The sequence below is a fragment of the Planococcus citri genome, chromosome 3 (genome assembly GCF_950023065.1).
Source record: "Planococcus citri chromosome 3, ihPlaCitr1.1, whole genome shotgun sequence".
Taxonomy (NCBI): domain Eukaryota; kingdom Metazoa; phylum Arthropoda; class Insecta; order Hemiptera; family Pseudococcidae; genus Planococcus; species Planococcus citri.
Genome location: NC_088679.1, coordinates 81,163,086 through 81,187,443, shown reverse-complemented (window position 1 = coordinate 81,187,443; position 24,358 = coordinate 81,163,086). Strand labels below are relative to the sequence as shown.

The following is a 24,358-nucleotide window of genomic DNA, read 5'->3' as shown; positions in this document are numbered from 1 at the left end:
TTTTTCGCTACTTACTCCGTTTACGAATTTCTGCTCGTACTCGTCTCTTCGTTGGCTTATTTCACTCTCACTAGAACGTAGAACGTAGCTCTCTGTACTCGTTTGCTCGTTTGTCTGTCTGTTGCTCGAGTATCACAGCAGTTACTGTATATCGTATATTGCACTTTGCACTTTATTATGGCGCGCCTTCGCCAATCAGTCTTTTAGTCACTTTGTTGTGTCGTTGAACTATTATTATTGTTTTCTCGTTAATACCTTCGATTATTTATTGTTATCCCTTTACAGATAGCCTTATTATTTATTACGTATCGTCGTTTACCTATACTATTATTAAGTGTTTTACCTTTTGTTATTCGTTGATTTTTTTTTTAATGGTAGGAGCCTCCCCCCTCCCTCATCCCGGTGTTTTAACTAATCGGCGTGTGCTTTTGCTATTGTTTTTACGTAGATATATTGCAAATAATCCTACACTGCAGTGTGCGCGTGTTCGATTGCATATTGTTCACTGTTGTTACTGTACCTACTTTCGATCTTTTATTCGAATTCGAACATTTTTTCCCCGGAATTTAAAAAGAGAGATATTTTTTGCGAATGTCGAGTGTTTTCGCGAGGTTTCCAATTTACCAAAATATCAACTCGTTATTGTCGTATAACCCGAAAGTAAACGTATGAGAATTTTTCGCTCGTTTATTATTCTTCTCCCGTCCTACCTTCCTTTTTCGATGCTGTTTTCGTTGGAATATTTCGTCGACAAATCTGAAATTCCACGTTGACCGAAAACCAGCGAAACATTCTGTATTTTATCATTTTTCGTTCTCGTTTCATTTGTGTATTGGTGCGTATTTGGAGAGGGGGAGACAGGGGACAAATGTGTCGGACAAGTTCGGTGATTTTTTTTTGTTAAAAAACATCCGAGTTTTCCATAATTGACCATTGGATTTTTGTTTTGTTTTAATTATTATTATAGTCCGGCATATGACAATAGGAGTAATTGCACCCCCCGCCCCCGCCGATCTTCCGAGACGACTTTTTCCTTAAAGCGGACATCCTAAGGAACATTTTAAAGCAAACTTGCCCAAAAAAAAGTTGGCCTTACTTACAAAATGGCGGAAATTTTGATTGACAGGTCAGCCGAAATCGCAGATTTTGCGTTTCAACATAGGACTTGCACGAAAGTTTTCAAACCTTACAAAGGTAGATCGAAAGATCATGCAAAAATTTATCACCTGTCAAAATTTCGAGTGCTAAAGTGCGTTTTTCGATTTTTGGTGAATTTTTGAAAATCCAATTTAGGCCAAAAATGAGAGAAAAAAATCAAAATTTTACCAAATTGACCAAGAAAGCTGAAATTTGAGATGTACCCTATTTTCGACATGCCAAATCGATTGGAAACGGTTTCAACCCGTTTTGAGCAGTTCTGGAGCCTCCGGCAGATTTTTGAAAGTTGAAATTTCCCCAAAGTTTCATCAAACTGAGGTGGAGAGTTGAAATTCATTCTGCAAACTAATTTAATACGCTACGAAGTGGACTGCTGGTGGATTTCATCTCAAGTCGTTTTGGAGCCTCCAGCAGATTTTTGAAACTTTAAATTTTCACAAAATTTCATCAAATGAAGATGGAAAGCTGAAATTTACTTTACACTCCAATTTTAACACCCTCTGAAGACGACTTCAGGTGGTGGGTTCAAGTCATTTGAGGGCCTCCAGCGACTTTTTTGAAAATTACTGGAGCCTCCAGTAGATTTTTGAAACTTTAAATTTTCACAAAATTTCATTAAATGGAGATGGAAAGCTGAAGACCCTCTGAAGACGACTTCAGGTGGGTTCAAGTCATTTTAGAGCCTCCGGCGACTTTTTTGAAAATTATTGGAGCCTCCAGTAGATTTTTTAAACTTGAAATTTCCCCAACATTAATTTATCAAATAGAGTTGGCAAGCTGAAATTTACTTCGCAGACTACATGGTGGTTTCAAATGGTTTTGAAGCTTCCAGCTACTTTTAGGAAATTTCAATTTTCCAAAAAAACGTCATACAATCTTTCAAAAAGTCGCTGGAGGCTCCAAAACGACTTGAAATCCACCAGCAGTCCACTCCTCCGTAGCGTATTGAAATTAGTTTGCAGAATGAATTTCAATTCTCCACCTCAGTTTGATAAAATTTTGGGGAAATTTCAAGTTTCAAAAATCTGCCGGAGGTTCCGGAACTGCTCAAAAAGGGTTGAAACCGTTTTCAATTGATTTGGCATGTCGAAAATAGGATATATCCCAAATTTCAGCTTTTTTGGTCAATTTGGTAAAATTTTGATTTTTTTCCCTCATCTTTATTCTGAATTCGATTTTCAAAAATTCACCAAAAATCAAAAATCCGCTGGAGACTCCAGGAATCTTCTAAAAGTCGCTGGAGGCTCAAAAATGACTTGAATCCGCCTGAAGTCGTCTTCAGAGAGTGCTATAATTGAGGTGCAGAGTAAATTTCCGGTTTACATCTCCATTTGATGAAATTTTGTGGGAATTTCAAGTTTTAAAAATCTGCTGGAGGCTCCAGAACTACTCTAAACCGTCTGAAACCATTTCCAATCGATTTGGCATGTCTTGTCGAAAATAGGGTAACTATATCCCAAATTTCAGCTTTCCTTGGTCAATTTGGTAAAATTTTGACTTTTCCCTCATTTTTGGCCTAAATTCGATTTTCAAAAATTCACCAAAAATCGAAAAACGCACTTTAGCACTTGAAATTTTGACAGGTGATAAATTTTTGCATGATCTTTCGATCTACCTTTGTAAAGTTTGAAAAATTTTGTGCAAGTCTTATGTTGAAACGCAAAATCTGCGATTTCGGCTGATCTGTCAATCAAAATGGCCGCCATTTTGTAAGTAAGACCAACTTTTTTTTGGGCAAGTTTGCTTAAAAATGTTCCTTAGGATGTCCCCTTTAAGAGAAAAGTTGTCCCGGAGGATCGGGGGGGGGGGAGGCGGGTGCAATTACTCCTATTGTCATATGCCAGACTATTATCGTTGATATTAATTTATTGTTTTTCGAATCGCGAGTCATTTTCTCAACATTTTACCAAAGAGTAGCCTTATTACCTTTGATTTTTGAAGTCGATATTCGAGCTCGGCAACAGAACGTCTTTTTTCTTGTTGATGTTGAATTTCGACAGTATCGTTGTTCGAGTACCTAATTACCTATACATCACTGATGAAAAGTTTTCGTATGGCTGTGAGTATAGATAGGTGCGTCCTAGATAATATAGTCCTTAAGTGTACTAGGTTAGGTTCCGACTGCCTTCTACTGGCGATGCCCTGCGGCCACTAACCTTTCTCGGGTACCGATTATAATTTTGTAAAAATTGATTAAATTTTACTCGTATCAATCATGCTGCGAATGTACATAGATATGTTTTGTGTTTGTGTTTGAGTAAACCTAGTTATACATCTATTGATTATTAACGAGTAATTTTACTAGTTATTGGATTTTGTTACCGTTATCGTTATACGTACCTTAGTTATTGTATTGTTTGATTTAACGCGTAGCTCACTTACACTTATTTATATTGTACGTTGCGTTTTGTAAAATAAGTCTTTAGCTTATCGTTTAATTAGCCGTATGTAAGTATATTTTCGTAGCGGCAGCAAATCTATCGCTTTTATGCGGGAACTGATTACGTTTTGTGTACGTTTAACTTATTACAAGTATTTTATGCCGATCGAGTAAATGCTATGCTACTCGATCTGGCTGTTTTCCTTTTCATTTTATTCAGGTTTTTACGCTTTAGCTGCATGCAATAAATTTTACTTTATTATCTAGATTTTCAGTTTTCATTTATCTTATCGTTTCTCGTCAGCACCCACAAAACCACTTTTACCACGAGCTATGCGATTTTTTCCCATTCTATGTACCTACGTGAATATACGTTGCAACTTTAACTAAACCAAATTGGGGTTCGAGTGATTCCTTTTTCCGTGAAAAGTGAATGTATACGCACACCTTTTGGATGTGAGAGAAAAGTCTCTCTGTACTTAATTGAACAACGACAATATCATGTACAAATCTCGAAGCTGGTCATATAGCTACCGTAGCTCACATCCAGATTCAAAGTATACCTTGAAATGGATGGTTCGATGTAAAGTAATATAGACGTTGAAAATGTGGAGCACCATCGTTGTTTTTGAATATAACAGCTACTTCACTACAATTAGGTAAATTATAGCGTCTACAATCAACAGTTCTATTTTGACGTATCATCATGGAAACATTGTTTTCAGTTACTATGTACTGTCTCAGAATTTTGTGACTGCCTACTTATTTCTTCATTTTCCAAAGTTTTCAACATTTTATAACTGTTTGCATATGGATTAATTGACCGTATTGCTAAATCCAAATCTTTTAATAAATCCTTATCACATGCTTTATTGGCATTCATTTTCAAACGTTCATGCAATGCTTCCTCACTATCAAGAAAATATAACTGAGCATATATTACTTACTTTGGTTCGATGTCTTCTGTCACCAGTCACATTTGTATCGATGATTTGCAGATGTTACTGGTCTCTTCAAGTAGTTTGTATCGCTTATCAGTAGAGTTCAGTACCATAATGCGTCACAATGCCCTTAATTTTTGGTAGCACTGGTGATGAGACTCACTAACATATTCATCTTGCAAGCATATCTATTTAGTTAGTACTCTGTTCATAATTAGTTACATACCCGTATTTGATAGATAACCTACCTAGGTACTTTGTAGTCACTCTGGTTATTAGCTATCGCTCTAACAAGTCAGCTATCATTGACGGGTTCTTGGTTTTTTCGCTCTTCTTCTGCTCATCGTACTCCTGTTTCTGATCGGTTTTATAAATTATAAAATTGGTACATAATTTTAGTCGCAATCACCAATCACAATCGCATGTTGGCGTCTAGCCTATAGTGTAGATTTAGTAATACGTTGGTATTCGTAGTTTTTGGCATCTGTAATAAATTGCGTGGCGTGGCTGCTTTTCGCACTCGTAGTCGTAGTGCTAGTCGTAGATATCTGGAAAGTGCATTTGTGCGGCGTTAATGCGTTTTGTTGTAATTTTCCAATTTCGACGTTTATTCTTTTACCCGTTGTTATTATTGTTGTTTTAGGGAGTAGATGACGAAACTATGCGAAGACAATGTGGTGACGACGATGACGATGATCCGACGTGACGTGACGTGACGTCATTAACTCGTAACTCGATTGACAAAATATCTCGCTTTTCGAGTTTGCAGTCTTTCTGTTCGCCAGTGTCTTTTTATTTTTACATATTTTTTTTTCTTTTCTCGTACAATTTCATAATCGATATTATCGAAAGCGATAAGTTTTATTTACGAGTATCTATAAATTATCGACGACTCGTTGAATTTAGTATTTGAAAATTAATTTTATAACGACTTTACGTCTTTTTCCCAATCCCATCGTTATCATGTTACCAGTTTTTCGTTAATTTTTTTTTCTTTTTTCGTTTTTTGTTGATGTTTTTTTTCTTTTTTTTTTTAGCTTTGTATTGTAATAAAATTTTGTAGTTTTTCGTTGTTGTTTTGTACTTACCACTTACCTATACCTACTACAGTGTTACAGAAGCCTATCGGCCTGTACGACTGCGGATGTGTATATTATTGTGCACCTACCTACTGTACCTATACTTATAACTAATTCCTCGTCCCGCCTCCCACATACGAGTATATGTAAATTGTAAATATAACCGAACCATCGAGCAAAGTAAAAATGGCCGTTTTTTTACGATTACGACTTACGAGAACAGAGAACAAGATGCTGGAAGCGAGTTAAGTATTATAATAGCGGAGCCGTCTTATTTTGTGCTGACACCGCACCTCGCCTCGCGCCTGCTTCTCTCCTTTCGCGTCGTTTTTAATTACACCTTTTTACGACTATCGTCGCGCAATAAATGTTGAATTATTGTTGATTACCTACTGCTGAACGAGCGTATAAAAGGTGGACCTATAGTATACGTTTCTGGCTGAAAATGCGAAACAATGCGCGAAGGTTTTATTAAATACGCTACAAAAATTTGATCGACGCCGCCGACGACGCCCCAAATGGGCATCGAAAGATGACGTATGTGGGCATTGGGCATGTACGTACTCGTAGTATGTGCTAAGTATGATGTACCTACCTACTTACTCGTATACGACTACACGAGCATATAGGTACGTACGAGTACTTAATGTGGTACCCAGTGTCACATTAATTGTGCAACAGCGCTGGGATTTCTGTAATGGAAATTTAAATTCAACCCGGTGACATTGATCTTCGTGTTGTTTATTTTTGCTGCCTCCTACATGTTGCCAACATAACTGTCTTAATGAAAATAATTCCCAGCGCTGTTCCACCTCTAATGACACACCTGGTATGTAAACACACTGAGAGAAATTTTTATTGGAATTTGTTTTGTAAATTATAAGATTTTGGCTGCGCCTGAAAATTTAACAATTTTTACTATAAAATATTTCTCTCTGAAAATTACTATATTATTTAATCCAAAGTAAAAATCGTTAAATTTTCCGAGTCCATCCAAAATCTTACGATTTACTGTAAAAAGTGCGATACATTTTTGTCTGTTTATGTGTGAATAGTTCGGTTAGATCGGCCACTTCGTAACCTGCGTTTTATATCGTTTTCAGGATGACTTGATAGACTCCGTAGAACGGGGGCAAGTAGGAGAATTTTGCAATTTTCTCTTCAAAATCAGGAAATTCCGTAAACTTTACGAATTGATAATTCTGTATAAATATTTCAACACGTCCTTCGCAACTCATCGTGTGGGCCCCTACTATCCTCTCCAAATTAACCATTTGAATTGTTTACCAATGTTTAATCCAGAAACTGGTTAAAATCGGATGAATTTCCGCTGTTTTTAAATTGTTTGAATTTTCATGATATTACCCCCCCCCCACTGCCACCACCCTTCCTCCCTCTTTCCTTTTTGGCTCGTCTCAAGATCGTGATGTGGTAAATTTGATTGAAGTACTTATCCACCATGCTGCTTTTGAAAGAATTTAGCTGTTGGGGGCGATAAAAATTGGAGCTCTCAAAATAAGAGCCTCCTGATCTTACTCCGCCGATCTTATTACAAGTAGCTACATAATTCGTCTACACTTTGTGAATTTCCTAATTTATCAACATAGATGTTCGCAACTTGCGGTGTTTGAAAATTTTGTCACCCCCCCCCCTCCCCTCATCTCTTTTTTCGTTACTTTATGTGTACAACCTAGTTGATTGATACATATTTGAAATACTTATCAATCTGGAAAATTGGAAGAATTGGTGTAGAAAATTGGCAAAACTGGAACAATCGAGATAAATAATTTTTTTGAAAGACGCGAGCATCTTGAAAAGGCCCGAAGTAGTTAATTCAATCCTACCTACTTGTGGGGTGCTGACCTGAAATTGGAACCATAGGTATTTCGCGTTCTCTTTCACTCGAACGATTCTCATATTCTGACAAATTTTCATTAAAAAGAATCGCATCGTCAACTGCAGGGAAATTAAGTATCCCATCCCACCGGCATGGCAGAAAAATTTCTGATTCAGATTTCAGACAAAATGGAATCAGAAGATGACCTCAAAATACACCACGAGCAAAACTTTCGGTTGCGGGAATTTTTTTCGATTTTTGGCGATTTTTTGAAAATTTAAATTTGGCACATTTCTCGTGAAAAATATCAGAATTGTATCAAATTGATATAAAAGGCTGTTTGATTTGTATTCTATTTTCAATCTACCAAGTCGATTGGTGATGGTTTCAAATCGCTCTGAAGCCTCCGGTAAATTTTAGAATTGGGTAATTTTCGAAAAAAAAACCGTCGTAAATCGGATAGAAATGATATTCTGCATCTTTAAATTCGGAATTAGGTAATTACCATCTTTTCGAATCTTTCGATCGATCGACGAGGCACACATTCTCAAAAAAACTTTTTGCTAGTTGAGATCAAAGATTTTTTTCTCGCAATTATTTTTTGAAAAAATGAGAAATGTTTCGCTTACGTTCACGTTATAAGCATCTGAAGGGGGGGGGGGGCAAAAGTATCGTATTTTTAGATTTCTTACGAGTCTTTAAAAATGATCTCACTGTATCTAGAATAATGACATCACCAAATCGTATGTAATTATGTAGACTGTATAGAAGAAAAATATTTTTCGCAAATACGCGATCGCCGATTTATAAGTTATGCGAAGCGTTTCAACTCCTGCCAGTCGCAGAATATACTAACGAGCGTTCACGAATCACGAACGTGCTGTTAAAGTTGCCGTAAGTACACCTGTCTATTTCGCAGTCCGACTATTGAGTCATTTCACTTCAATTCGACCAAGAAGTGGTAAGGGGGGGGGGGAGGTCGGCGATTTTTTTGAAACTTTTCCTGTGGAAAGATCTTCTGAAGGGATGATCAATGGCGCAAATCGCAGCCGTCTAGCCCATTTTTAAAGGCAGCCAGGGGGTGTCAAAGTATTCAATGAACCTAAAATATCATCCATTTCAGCAGTGGATTACTCGATAACCGCGATATCTACCAAAATGGAACTTTTTCCCATAGTTAGGGGTTTTGAAAGGCTTTTTGATGATATCATAAAAATCAGTGTTACCACTTTTTTCGTACAAAAAATTAGCTCAAAAAGTTTCCAAATGTAGTTTTCATATCGTTCCGACTCTCAAAAATTCTGAAAAAAATATATTATGGTCAACTTTTCATGCTGAACAACATATTAAAAAATTGGAATGGTAACATGTTGCAAAGTTGATTTTAAAAAATTGAAAGTTAGCGAATAAATGCGAATTTTTGATTTAAAACATGAAAAAAAGTTTTGATAGGTGAAGTTGACCCATTTGACCCCTATTCTTACGTACCTGTTGAAAAAGTTGAGAAAACACTTTCACTCGATGAAATGAACTCCTCCCAAAAAAATCAAAATTCAAAAAGATTCAAAAAATAAACAAATTTTTATTTTTTTGTTGTGAGTGTAATTTTTATCAACCTTTTCATGAAATACGTCAGAAAGAGGTCTTAATAAGACAACTGAATAAATTAAAAATTTTTTTCATGTTTGAAATTTGAAAATTGATTTTTTCGAATTTCGATTTTTTTGTGGGGAGTTCATTTCATCGAGTGAAAGGGGTTTTTCAACAGATACGTAAAAATAGGGGTCAAATGGGTCAACTTTAACAATCAATACTTTTTTTCACGTTTTAAATCAAAAAATTGCATTTTTTTCCGCAAACTTCCAATTTTTTAAATCGACTTTACGACATAATGCCATCCCAATTTTTTAATGTTGTTCAGCATGAACAGTTGCCCATAATATATATTTTTTTTCAGAATTTTTGAGGATCAGAACGATATGTAAACTAAGTTTTGAAAGTTTTCGAGCTAATTTTTCGTACTACAAAAAGGTGGCAACACTGATTTTCATGATATCACCAAAAAGCCTTCCAGAACCCCTAACAATAATTTCAAAAAAATCGCCGACCCCCCCCCCCCACCACTTTTTGTTCAAATTTTCGTGAATGACCTTATTGCAAAAACGCTACTTATAGGGTCATTCCACGTCAATTGGACCAAGAAGTGGTAGGTGGGTTCGGCGATTTTTTTGAAATTTTTCCTGCGGAAAGACCTTCCGAAGGGATGACCAATGGCGCAAATCGCAGCCCTCTAGCCCATTTTTAACGGCAGTCAGGGGGTGTCAAAGTTTTCAGTGAACCTAAAATATCATCCATTTCAGCTGTGGATTGCTCGATAACCGCGATACCTACCAAAATGGAACTTTTTCCCATAGTTAGAGGTTTTGAAAGGCTTTTTGGTGATATCATAAAAATCAGTGTTGCCACTTTTTTTCGTACAAAAAATAAGCTCAAAAAGTTTCAAAACGTAGTTTTCATATCGTTCCGACTCTCAAAAATTCTGAAAAAAATATAATATGGACAACTGTTCATGCTGAACAACATATTAAAAAATTGGGATGGTAACTTGTAACAAAGTCGATTTAAAAAAATTTGAACTTTGCGAAAAAATGCGATTTTTTGATTTGAAACATGAAAAAAAGTTTTGATTGGAAAAGTTGACCCATTTGACCCCTATGTTTACGTATCTGTTGAAAAAGTTGAAAAAACCCCGTGAAATTAACTCATCACAAAAAAAATCAAAATTCGAAAAAATTAAAAAAATAAACAAATTTTAATTGTTTTGCTGTAAGTGTGATTTTTGTCAACTTTTTCATGAAATACGTCAGAAAGAGGTCAAAATAAGACAACTGAATCAATTTAAACTTTTTTTGATGTTTGGAATTCAGAATTTAATTTTTTTATATGTAATTTTGACTTTTTGTGAGGAGTTCATATTTTTATCGAGTGAAAGGGGTTTTCAACTTTTTCAACAGATACGTGAAAATAGGGGTCAAATGGGTCAACTTTACCAATCAAAACTTTTTTTCATGTTTAAAATCAAAAAATCTCATTTTTTCGCAAACTTTCAATTTTTTTAAATCGACTTCGTGACAAGTTACCATCCTAATTTTTTAATATGTTGTTCAGCATGAACAGTTGTCCATATTATATTTTTTTCAGAATTTTTGAGAGTCGAACGATATGATGAAAACTACGTTTTGAAATTTTTTTAGCTAATTTTTTGTACGAAAAAAAGTGGCAACACTGATTTTTATGATATGATCAAAAAGCCTTTTAAAACCCCTAACTATGGGAAAAAGTTTCATTTTGGTAGGTATCGCGGTTATCGAGTAATCCACTGCTGAAATGGATGATATTTTAGGTTCACTGAAAACTTTGACACCCCCTGGCTGCTGTTAAAAATGGGCTAGAGGGCTGCGATTTGCGCCATTGGTCGTCCCTTCGGAAGGTCTTTTCACAGGAAAAAATTTCAAAAAAATCGCCGAACCCACCTACCACTTCTTGGTTCAATTGACGTAGAATGACCCTATATCAAGTCGAAAATGAAAATTGACGATCTGAATTTCAATTTTTTGATCCATTATTTTCTGAGATAAAGAATGAAATGAACACCTAACTAAACAAATAATGGACGAATTTGTATACAGTCTGATTACATTATTGGTCAGTGGTCACTATTGCATGCTTCGAAGTTCGACCAATTCGGCCACCGTGTTTCGCTGGATGATTCGCTAAAAACCCAAAAATGCTCTCATTTTCGAATTACATAAAGAGATGAAACTGCTCCACAAGCAGAGTTGGATTGTAGAATGTAGAATGTAAAATATAATGTAGAATATAATGTAGAATATGTAAAGTAGAATATAATTGTAGAATATGTAGAATGTAGAATATGTAGAATATGTAGATAACATTTCTGATTGGTTGTTTTTTTTTCATTCATTCTCAATTTTTTGTATGAAAGACATGAAAATGAAAAAAGCAAAGAAATTCAGTCTTCCTCGCCAATTTTTTTCCTGATCTAAAGAGATGGGAACTTGGACCAAACTTGAAAATTATTTACAAAATTTCCAGGTTGGCTTCATAGTAGGTCTAGGTACCTATTTTTAAACAAATTAAATTTCAAGATAGGTAATAAAAAATTAAATCAAGTTTTCAATTTTTGATTCTGAACCCAATCCTCTTATCATTTTATTTTATCAAACACACAACATACTAATTATGACCATTTTGCAGACAAAATATCTTCAAAAATTTGCCATATTTGAAAACTAGCCAATCAAATGCGTTACATATCTACATAGTTTACAAAATATTCTACATATTTTACATATTTTACATGTAGAATATGTATATTCTACACATTCTACATATTTTACACGAAAATGTAGAATATTATATTCTACATGTAAAATCCCAACTCTGTCCACAAGGTATAAGTACCTACCTACTACCTACGTATAACTGTAGATGAAGTACATTTTATCGCGATACGGTGTCGATACTCGACGTTTTATCGAACGGGATGGGTTTATGTTTATCTGTCTGTACTCGTATATTGCTGCGTTTGGTATGCGAATGTGCGCCGCGCTTTTCCGCCGATTTTCGGGTCAATCGCCTCGTTTGTCTGTTTTGTCTCGACTACGACTCATCTTTCATTATTGACACGACGTTGTCGATGAGAAGTGCGCTTCGCTCGTATTTTTGCGATTGCATTTTTGGAGCTTTTGCAGCGCTCATAGTTTTATATTTTGAAAGCGTTTTTTCGACTAGGAATAGTTGAGTGAGCCGATATCTGGCCGCGGTGATTGTTTTACGCGGTCGTACGGTACTCTGCGGTATTTTGTTCCGTTTACAATGTAAGTAATGCGTATTCGATTCGTCGTCGAAGCAGTCATTGCCAATGCCTATAGAAATTGACGTTCGACGATTAGTCATTTTTTCGATTTGGTTATGTCGAGTCGTGTAGTGTAAGTAAAGTACACTGTACTGTACCGTACATTCACTCATCGTCAGTTCGCGACCGCGATCGTGATCGTGCTCGTTATCGCAATCGCGTCTGTTCTACGTTTGGTAGACCTACCTACTTTCAGCTTCAATTCAACGTATCAGCGATGAACTATTGATGGTTTAGGTGAAGGTGAGTTTTGCTTTTGCTATTCGACACTCGTATTTGGCGAATTTTTCGATTGTAAACGATGCTGGAAGTGCTTCATTGTCATCTTTCATCTTCGATCGTGTAGCAGGTTTGTCTTTACTCTGCAGAAGTGCAGACAGGCGGCTGCAGATGAGATAACTGGCTGAGGTTGTGTGTTGTACTTTTACGAGTGCGTTTACCATCACCGACCGCCTTTCCGATCATTATTACGCTGTTCAGTGTTCACTGCTCGATTGTTATTCAACACGTACTTACCTACGAGTAGGTAATGTAATACCTGTACATTTGCTCGTGTATTTCGCAGCCCGCATGTTGCATGTACAATATGATGTTTTCGCTTACAATTAGCGTCGCGATCTAGTACACAGTACTGCGTGCATTCAAATCCGCTGTCCTATAGTGATAACTGATAAAGCACTAGCCAATATAGTTATTTGGACCGTACACCGTACGAATACGAGTAGGGTACTCGCGATCTGGCTGCGCTGCGTAAACCGTAGAGGAGGCAACAACTCTGCACCGGATTAGCGAACGTCGAACAGGTTCGAATACCGTAGTATCATTACGTGTACACTGCGTGTGTCTGTGTATCTTCACCTGTATAGGTAGGTGGAAGTTCGTCGTGTCCATTCTTTGTACGTTGTTATTGTTATGGTTTTGTTGAATATTGATATTATGGCTCTTATCATTGCTTATGTCGCGGTTTTATCGCCCGTAATTGTTCGATAGATAGCGAGCTGTAATTAGTGGTGTGCAGCATTGTTGTTATTGTCGTTGTGTAGCGTTGTTGGTTGAGAAAATTACGAATACTGACGCGCATTTTATTGTACCTACGAGTATTTTCGCGGTTTTGAGCTATCATTTTGGAAAATTTCGAAATGACGACGCATTTTCTCGCCGTTTCAAGTGCCACGACTGTTCAGCAATTTGGATGATTCGTGTTTCATAAGCTTCCTTAACTTGGTCCATAAAGGTGAGTACGAGTAGCCGTCGAATGTGTTTCTTTTCCCTGAGCAGCGAATCTGGTTAGTCTGACTCAATTTCCAAGGTGGAAAGAGATTTAGATACACCAAATCAAAGAAAAATTACGTTAAGGGTGGTATTTTGAGATGCACATTTGCCTGAATATTACAGCTTCGAGGAAATGTACAAATTTGAGCTTTTTTATGGTGTACTTCGGCAAGGTATCCTCAAATTACAGCTTAACCCTTAAAGACCTGAACCAAACTGGAAGTGATCAGAAGAAATGCTTTCAATTTGTTGAATGGGAGTTACATGAATATCACTTTAATGTGTAGTATGCCCCCCTGCCCCTCAAAACTAATTCGTAAATGAGGGGTCAATTTTTTCAATTTTTTGTAAATTACGAAAGAGCAAAATACTTAATTGGCCCAAATTTGAGGTAATCTTATACGTATAATCGCATTCCACGCACCTAACTTTTGAAAGCAAATCCTTGATGAGCCCCGTCCCATTTTTGGAGGGGCATAAATTGGATAAAGTTGAGGTAAAATACTGGCCAGTGTCCTCCATTTTTAATTTTATGAATTTGTTAATATGCTTTCACAAAATATAATCACAAAGGGTATACGCAGTGGGGTACAGAGCGATTTTTTCAATTTTTGATTAACTGGTTTTGTAAAAGTGGCTAAAACATGAGACACGAGTACATCAAGTACTGCATATGAGAATACACTTCACTTAAGTAAAAAGATACACAAATTATAAAATGTATATACAAGCATGCCTGAGCTTTTTCAGGACTTTTCACTTTCAGTTGCACTAATATCTAAAGCTCATCTGAATAAATTTTACATATCATTCGTAATTTGGATGAAGTGAAATTTTTCCGATGATGCAGTTAACACGACTAAAAGATTGAACACACATAAAGGAATCATGATTAGTTACGAAAATTAATAACTATGTAAACAAGAATGCCTGAGCTTTTACAGAACTTTAGGCTGACAGCTACTCACACCTCCATAGCACATTTGTATATATTTCACACATAATTCGTAAAAGTATCCTAATTAATTACAAATGATGTGTGAAATTTATATAGATGTGTTTTAGAGGTATGTGAGTAGCTGACAGCTTAAAGTTCTGAAAAAGCTCAGGCATTCTTGTTTACATAGTTATTAACTTGAAATCCAAGGGGAATGGTCATTCATTCAGCTTATCGAGGTTTTTGAGATAATCAGTTTCGAGTTATGCAGGTAAGATTTTGAGAGCATTTGAGTTATACCTGTACAACAATGACCATGCTAATTTCAATGTGAATGTCGACCCATCCACATCCGTCACTTTTGGATGCCACATGTCGATGTGAATTTTGACCCTGTGTCGAGCTAATTGTCGATGTACTTGTAATTGTTGACTGATGTTCATCTGCATTCGTGTGGACAATTGGCTGAACACAGGGTCAAAATTCACATCGACATGGGGCATCCAAAAGTGACGGATGTGGATGGATCAACATTTACATCGAAATTTATGTCGACCACCTGTTTCGTAAAATTATAAAATTTGAGTTTAAAAATTTTAATTTTTTTTTCTAAAAATTATTTCCTCTGTTGTGGCTATTGCTCGTGCTGAAAACAGCATCGACACAAAGTCCACTTCCAAAGAAGTACAGATGAAAAGTCTGTACAATCAAATAGTTGAACAGAAATTCCTTTTATCAAAGATGGTGCAATACTTTATCTAAGAGTACTAAACTAATCCATTTTTCATGTCGACATGTCGATGTTAATGTTGATGTGAAATTCGACATCAACAAATACATCCACAATATCAACATCATATCATCTACTACTCCAAACTGTGGAAAATGAATATTTTCATCAATGCCCTAAAAAATTTGTTTTCCTCATTGAACAAGATCATATTTTTGAATGTTTACTAAACTTTTAAACACTAAAACAGAAATTTTAATTCTGAAAAATTGGTCGACATAGTATAGTTGTAGATGTAAATTTCGAGCATTGAATTTTACATCTACATGTCAAGATGGCATGTCGAGGTATCAGAAATAATGAGAAAGTTTTGAAACTTTTCATTTATGTACCTGGCTTTTGTATGGACAGAAGATTCTCACTAAATAATTAATTGATCACTTTTCCATCATTATGTTGGAAAAAAACGTAGTCTACGTAAATGTCGATGTTGACAATTGTTGTGTGGGATAGAGGGCTTACAAAATGAATGAATTGAGAGATATGTAAGTGCATCATAGATAGAAGTATGAATTGAAATTTTCGAGTTATAAAGGTAACGCCCGACAACATACGACTTATAGAGGCTTTCTCGCTATTTTCAGCAAAATTTTAGCTTCGAGTTACAACTGGTTTGTGTAGTCAATTTCGACGTATCCGAGTTAAGTTAACATTGAGTGTTACGGAGATTTCAAGGGGAATGGAGGTTGGTTCGGCTAATAAGAGGTTTTTGAGTTGAAGAGTTTCGAGATATTGAGGTTCCACTGTATTAATTTTCATTACTAATCTTGATTCCTTTATGTGTGTCTAACCCTTTAGTCGAGGAAACTGCATCATCATACAAAAATTCCACTATCCAAATTAATTACGAATCATGTGTGAAATATAATTATACAGATGTGCTTTGGAGGTGTGATGAGTAGCTGTCAGCCTAAAGTTCTGTAAAAGCTCAGGCATTCTTGTTTACATAGTTATTAATTTTTGTAACTAATCATGATTCCTTTATGTGTGTTCAACCTTTTAGTCGTGTAAACTGCATCATTGGAAAAATTTCACTTCATCCAAATTACGAATGATGTGTAAAATTTATTCAGATGAGCTTTAGATATTAGTGCAACTGAAAGTGAAAAGTCCTGAAAAAGCTCAGGCATTGCTTGTATATACATTTTATAATTTTTGTATCTTTTTAATTAAGTGAAGTGTATTCTCATATGCAGTACTTGATGTACTCACATCTCATGTTTCAGCGACTTTTATGAAACCAGTTAATCAAAAATTGAAAAAATCGCTCTGTACCTCACTGCGTATACCCTTTGTGATTATATTTTGTGAAAGCATATTAACAAATTCATAAAATTAAAAATGGAGGACATTTGCCCTGTATTTTACCTCAACTTTTTCATATTTATGCCTCACCAAAAATGGGACGGGGCTCATCAAGGATTTGCTTTCAAAAATTAGGTGCGTGGAATGAGATTGTACGTATAAGATTACCTCAAATTTGGGCCAATTAGGTATTTTGCTCTTTCGTAATTTACAAAAATTTGAAAAAATTGACCCCTCATTTACGAAATAGTTTTGAGGGGCAGGGGGCATACTACACATTAAAGTGATATTCATGTAACTCCCATTCAACAAATTGAAAGCATTTTTTTCTGATCACTTCCCGTTTGGTTCAGGCCTTTAAGGGTTAAGGGTGGTATTTTGAGATGCACATTTGCCTGAATATTACAGCCACGAGAAAATGTACAAATTTGAGCTTTTTTATGGTGTAGGTACTTTGGCAAGGTATCCTCAAATTACAGCTCAAATAAAATAAATACCGTGACACGAGTTCGAATCAATAATCATTAAAATGTTGGATGTTCGTCGTTCGTCATTCTGGTCGTAATTTAACTTTGAACGAATAAATAATAAATGACCAACCGCCGCAGCGTATAGCTGTTTACCGTTTCTTTTTTGACATTTTTTTTCGTCTTCTGCGCGGCACTAGTCAATTTTTTGTGCGCCACTTGGTCGAGTAGGAGGTTATCCGATGCGAGCGTCACTCTAAAATTTTGTTATTATTATTTTAAACGGGCTTCGTTTGTACGGTTAGATATTAAATGTAAGTATACGTGTACCGTGTGACGATGACGATGAACGGAAATCAAATTTAGGCTATAAAATTCGATGTTCGTTCACTTACCCGCGCATTTATTACGTTTACCGGTATATTTGGAAGTATAAGGTAAGCATACCTATATAGGTACTTAAGAGTATTACACGCGCTGCGCTCGCTGCAGGTAATTAGAATTGCCTTTCGAGTGAAAGTCAAAGCTACAGCCTCAGCGCAACGAACTCGTACCTATATACTCTCGTATCTCGTAAGGTAATTGTAATTACGGTCGGACGTAATTAGCAACGTATTAGCCGGATGATTTATGCGTGCGCGGAAACATTACGCGTCGTTTACCATTCGTTTACAGTGTTTAGTGTTTACCTTGATCTACTTCCTCTGTTCCTCGTCTAGTACTACGAGTATATCCGAATCCAAAAGAGCTGTTATTTGTGTTCGTGTTCGCGCTCGTGTTCCTGTATGTCTGTAACAGCTGATCGGTTGTTATGTTGCATCAAAGTAGGTACCAAAAGGTACAGTGTGCATTTTTGTGCACTATGTATATGTGCTGTTCTGAACTGTTATTATGGAAAATTTTAATTTTTGTTCCGGTCTGACTTTGTTTTGAATAATCGACTTTTATTAAAGCTCTCGAATTTATATAGGTACCTTATCTCTGAGTTGGTATATCTTATAACTCAGAGCTGAACATTCGATACTAGACCGGTGCCCGTTTAGCGTGTCGTGTAGCTTACATAAAATATAAATCGTATACAGTTAGATTTTAATTTCAACGTTTAATTTCTGTTTACAGGAGTAGACCAAACGCAAAGAAGAAGATGGTCGTCAATTGAAACAAAAGATGCTGCAATTATGACGTAAGTAACTTTATCATTATCGCTTTCGTGGATGACACGACGCGGCACAGCGTAAGCGTGTTTTCAAAATTACTGGGTGGAAAATTTGCCGATCACTTATTTTTGGATAAATTTGTTTTTCGTACATTTTTATGCCAAAATATTGAACTATTTATTATTTCTGAAATTGAGGAAATATTTTGGAACGCAGCAGTGCAAATTTTTATGTCATTATTGCCAACTTCAAAAAATCGAAAAAATTTCTCAAGTTTTTGGCTAATTTTTCTCGATTTTTTGTAATGTCCAAAATGAACATTATACCTACATGTTGAAAAAAATCACCATATTCCTCGCACATATTTATACGTGCAATAGGGTGGATCACAAAAAACAAATGTTTGAGAATTTTGACCAAACTCAGTAGAAAACTTGATTTTGAGTTGGAAGTTGCTCACAAAATTTTCTAGCTTCGGAAGTGCCCCCGGAGGGGATTTTCGAAAAAATCGTTTTTTTTTTGTTCCTATCGCTATACCTACAATCTTGTTTTGGAAAAAATCGCTCAGTCTCAAACAAAAGTATTTCAGATTCTATGTCAGTCTATTCTATTACCGTCAAAATCCAAGACCACTGTTTTGAAAAGCAAATTTTCACATTAATTAGTACCAGTTATGGACCACTTTTTTACAATTAATCGCCAAGACGTCATTTATGACCCAATTTTGATATTAAAAAAAAAAAATAATCCTTGAAGCTTCCTCTTTCACTTTAAGGTGTTCAGTTTTGAAAAAAAGTAATTTTCATTTCCCTAATTCCTATTTGAAATAAGGTCTAAAAAAAGACAGTTTTTGAGGAGGTACCAATTACGGATCATGCAAATATGAAAGGTAGCGTTTAATTATTTTTTACTCTGAGACCAGTTATCAGAAATGGAACGATTACCGATTATAATCGATTATTCAGGTCCGATTAAAATAATCGGACAGCAGGGATTAATCGGCTGATTAATCGGATCTTAGCGCTACCTATATTGTACTAATATTTCAGCCTTTTCCATTGGTCAATGGTCAAGTTGCAACAGGTCAAGGTACCGATCGTTCCGCATGACGTCATGCTTTGCTGTGTTAATTTTTTTTCACTCTGAGACCAGTTATAGTATCCTGAGAACCACATTAGAAAATTTTCATCATCAAAGTTCACAAATATTGAAGTTGAAAAACTACCAGTTGTGGCATGTAGCTCCGCACATTTTGTGTAGTTCCAAAAAATTGTTGTGTAGTACCAACAATAGATATTTACTGATTTGCTTGGGAGTTTTTCAATGAAAAAAAAAGTTGAAAAAAGAGCTAATATTGTGCTTGAAAAATATTTTTGTTCAAACTGTTAAAAATATCAGTGGTGGAAAAACTGACTTTTCACATCAAAATTATTGCTGTTTTGCTTCTTGAGACTGCGAATTTCAAAACGCTTTTGCCTTCGCTTCGCTCGAGCCAATTTGATTCTCTTCTTCACACTTCAAATTTCAAGAAACTGTCGATGAAATTTTTTAAAAGTTGAGATCAGAAAAACTGAATTCTTAAATTAAAATTGATATTGTTCTACTTTTCAAACTAAGTTACAAATTTTTCAAATTTTTCGCACTCGCTTCGCTCAGGCCAATTTTATTATTTTCTACGTAGTTCCCATTTCAAAAAAACCTATGATTGAATTTGAAAAATGTCGAAATCAGAAAAACAGAATAGATAGTTTTCGACAAACTTTGTCTGGGTGTTGGGGGGGGGGGGGGAGAGTGGTAAGAAAATCAGGGAGAGTTGGAAAAATAAGGGGGGAATCTTGATACTGAAAATTATCCTGGTTGTGTTTGTGTAGCTCCAAAAAATTCTTAAAATAATCCTTGGGACCAGTCCGTAATTGGTACCTGACAATCCTTTTAAAATTGAAAAATTCATTGACAAAAAAATTAGCTACCAATTGTGGTTCAAACCAATTACAGACCAAAACTGAATTTCACAATTTGAATGCTTATTCACTGGAACATGAAAATATAATATGTGGTATGCAACATAAATACATAAGACTTGGCTTATAATCATCAATTTTGAAAACATTACAGCAATTTCATGTTTGAACATTGTCATTCTACTAAACAGTGCTTAACATAAACCTGAAATCTACAAAAAAGTTTGAACATGCAAAAAAGTAGTTCTTGGTACTTAGCTTCACACATAGAAACCAAATGTTCGTTGAATATACTCTTTGGATCGATGTAATTGAATTAATTAAAAACCCTTGTACAAATTTAACAAAATTTTTGCTGTAAAAATTTTCATTTTCTGATTACAAACACGCGGAGCACACTGATAACACCCAACATCCAAAGACCATGCGTTTCTATAGGTTGGCTATGCTCAAGGCAACACAATGCAATACCACCTATAGTAAAAGGCCTGAGCGCTGTTTTGTGACGTCATCACTTGTTGGGAGTACCTACTCCGATAACACTATAGAAATGAATGCAATATTAATGCACTAGAACAAAATAAATCCCAAAAACATTTTATTTTGCGTTTTAAATCACATTCTGATATTTAATAATTAATTTGAGATCACGTGGGAATGATTTAAATGAAAAAATAAGTAAAAATGAGCTCATAAAGAACACTGTTTTTATCATTAAAGATGACAAACTACAATCGTTTATGATCCAATTTCTAAAAGAATACTGAGAAAAACTTTGGAGGATGACAATTGACAATGAGAAATATAGCAAAGAAGTAGATGAAGACCTCATCAGTTCAACAAATACAAATTATTGTGAATATATACGCGAACATAATCTCCAGCTCATAGATAAGATACACCAAATGATCACCTAACATTGCATACATGATGGAGATTTCTCTTGAAATTCTTTGCAAACATTGTACCACTATGCCTGTTGACATCTATCCGAAGGAATTTTGGAATTTAAAGCTGTTTCAATTAGTTTGAGATGTTGATGATTTCTTCTTTAATATCCATCATCTCTAATTTTAGCTGGTTGGTCCAAGAAGTAGATTTAAAATGTATTGTAGATTTTTCTTCAACTAGTTCACTATTTATTTCATTACGAGTACGACATCATTCCGGGTAAAACACAAGCACTAGTTCACATTAATTTTCATTTTAATCTACATTACATCTCTATCCGTTCAAATCACAAAACAAGAACAAGTTGCAAAAAATTCATTTTTGTGCACAAATCAAATAAACCGACACCACCTACAGTTGAAAACATCAGTACTACATTACTAGAACACATTTCACCACAAATATTAATTAAATTTCATAAATTAAATAACTTTTTTAACGAAAGTTTTACTCAATTTCACGAATTCGCCATTACACATACGTTAAAATTCAAATGATAAACACAATCGACTCCCTTCTAGGTGTGACGTCAGAATGTGATAACAATTCAGCGCTCAGGCCTTGTACTATAGGTGGTATTGCACAATGCCGCAATTGGCACTCCTATTGGACAAGTTGCAAACTAGCTAGGCCTTCGCAAAAAAAAAGATCTGTAATTGGTACCCCGGTCCATATAACTGGTAGTTTACCTTATGCCAAAATATTGAAAGATATCATTCCTGAAAGGGGGAAATATTTTGGAACGCAATGGTGCCAATTTTTTGATCATTTTTGCCGATTTCACTTCTCCAACTCAACTGTAACCTCTTTATGTACCTGCTGTGCCTCCGGCCTTTGTTGATTGTTGCATAGGCAGAGGCACGTTAATGGAAAAAATCAAAAAACATATCTGACAGAAACAGTATTTGACATTTTTTCGATTCTTTGAAATTGGCAAAAATTATCAGAAAATTGGCACCACTGCATTCCAAAATATTTTCCCAATATCAGGAATGATATATTTAAATATCTTGACATAACTCGAATACTTAATGCAAATTATTTTCCAAGAAAAAATTTTCAAAAAACGAATTTATTCAAAAATGAGTAATTTGAAAATTTTTAATTGCTCAATAGAACCCTAAAAGTGGTTTTGGATTTTGATGGCGATAGCATAGCTCAACACAGATTCTCAAATAATTTCATTTTGGAAAGGGGAACCTCTTGAGGTGTCCGTCTCTGATTTGAACGGGACCGTGATTTTTGGAATAGTGCGTGGTCTAAAGCCCTCAAAACCAAATTTTCAGCTGCTCAACTTCATATCTCGATATTTGGCGAACGTTTGAAAATTCAAAATTGACTGTTTTTGGTGGTTCAAGTTTTTTTTTTTAAGAAGAAAGTATGTACCAGGTGCCTACTTGATCAGTAAAAATGATAAAAATAAGTCCGAAATCTGATATTAATTCCCCAAATCCAAATTTCACCATTTCCAGCTATTCTGGAGCCTCCAGCGCGATTTTCAAATTCTCCAGAATCTTGAATTTGCTCCAGAAGGCGTGAATATGAAGTTAGGCAGCTAAAAATCGAATTGTGTGTTATACTTACGAGTTTTTTGAAGTGGAGTGAAAAAGTGGGAGACCAACCGGGACAATTTTGAGACCCCTAGTCATTCAGGGGACTGAGCCAGGGGTTCCTAAATTGGGATGAGTTTTGAAAAACCCCATTACCAGTTTCGATTTGCGTTTCTGAACATTCTTGACCCATCTCTCAAAATTCGAACGAAATATTGCTAAATGTAATGAAGAGAACGAGGAGCCAAAAGAAGATTTTTGCAAATGGTTCTTCGGCAAAATGAGTCCAGTTTTAAGCCCCTAACACTCGACACAATCTCCATGCGTCACCACTTATACGAATAATAATTAGTGTAGGTAACGTTTATATGTGTATGTAATGTATAAAATGTAAATGTTCAACTTGACACGCTGCTGCTTTAGGTGCTCGAGTGAGTAATAGCTAATGACTAATGAGTAATGAGTAACTCGTAATCGAAATGCAGCGCGCAATATGAAATTCAATTTCACGCCGCAGCGCCGTATTTTCTTTTTCCTTTTTTTTTCTGTCTGATTCTTTCAGCATCATGCGTGTAGCTGTAGCATGATGAATTGATGAGTGAGATTTTCTATCATAAAGCCGCAGTCGCAATAACAAAAACTCTGTAAATAGATATACCGTACTTATAATTGCATTTTCGTTTGTTCATATTATAGAGAAGAATTCGGATTAAATGGACGTATCGATTGCGAAAATCGTTCAAAAGGGACGAATGGCGATACTGCTCAAACGAGAGCGGCTCGTTATAAAGAAGAAAGACGCAAACAATTAGCTTGTCAATTTAATAGTCTGTCGCGCAATCTCGGTGATACTTCGTCGTCTTCCTCAGCCATTGATGATAGCCTGAAGAAACCTTCCTTTCGTTCTGTGAATTCAAATTTTATCAAAGGTTAGTAGTGTACGTCTGCGACGTGATTTAAGTATGCTACAGGGTGTTCCAGAATAACCTTTCACATTTGTTTTTCTTATTACTCTGAGAGAAAAATGTTTACAAAAATTCTTTTACAACCAAAATGAAGTAGAAACATGCCGTTTTTAGACCATATATTTGAGTTTCCATTAAAAATAAAGTTTTAAAAATTTTTCCATCGAGATATTTTCCATCATTTTTGACACATTCAACCAAACATTTTTTCGAATTATTGAACACTTCTCTTCCAATCAGTCTCAACTCACGATTAATATCACCTAGAAGATGTTTTAGAGTCCTAGATTCATCCTGATACACTTTTAACTTGAGGTAACTCCATAAAAAAAATCATAGGCGGAAAAATCAGGGGATCGAGGTAGCCATTAAATTTCTGTGTTCAACGAAATTATTCAATGACCGAAGTGCTCACGCGCTAAACATATTGTGTTGGTCTCTGAATGATAGGTAGCTCCAACATGTTGTAACCAAGTAAGTAACTATACATCTATAATACTATAAAGGAAAGTCCCCTTTTTTTGTTGCCGGTAAACTCGAAACTTGCCGAACCAAAAATTCTGAATTTTTATGCATACGAACGCCTGTAAGCTGGAGAGTGTTTATGGCAAAAAAAAATTTGAAAAAGTTTCAAAGGACAATTGTTATAAAGCTTCAAAGTTGAAAAAA

The 24,358-nt window shown here is 35.5% G+C and overlaps 1 protein-coding gene across 3 annotated transcripts in view; it reads left to right on the top strand.

Annotated features, from left to right (window-relative positions):
- LOC135839744 (uncharacterized) overlaps positions 1–24,358 on the top strand; it is a 146,169-nt gene that overhangs the window by 49,318 nt on the left and 72,493 nt on the right. For all 3 annotated transcript variants that reach the window (XM_065355916.1, XM_065355917.1, XM_065355915.1), the window contains exons 3-4: positions 18,225–18,288; positions 23,421–23,653. In XM_065355916.1, coding sequence (XP_065211988.1) covers positions 18,225–18,288; positions 23,421–23,653 — 297 coding nt within the window. The remainder of the gene's footprint in view (positions 1–18,224; positions 18,289–23,420; positions 23,654–24,358) is intronic.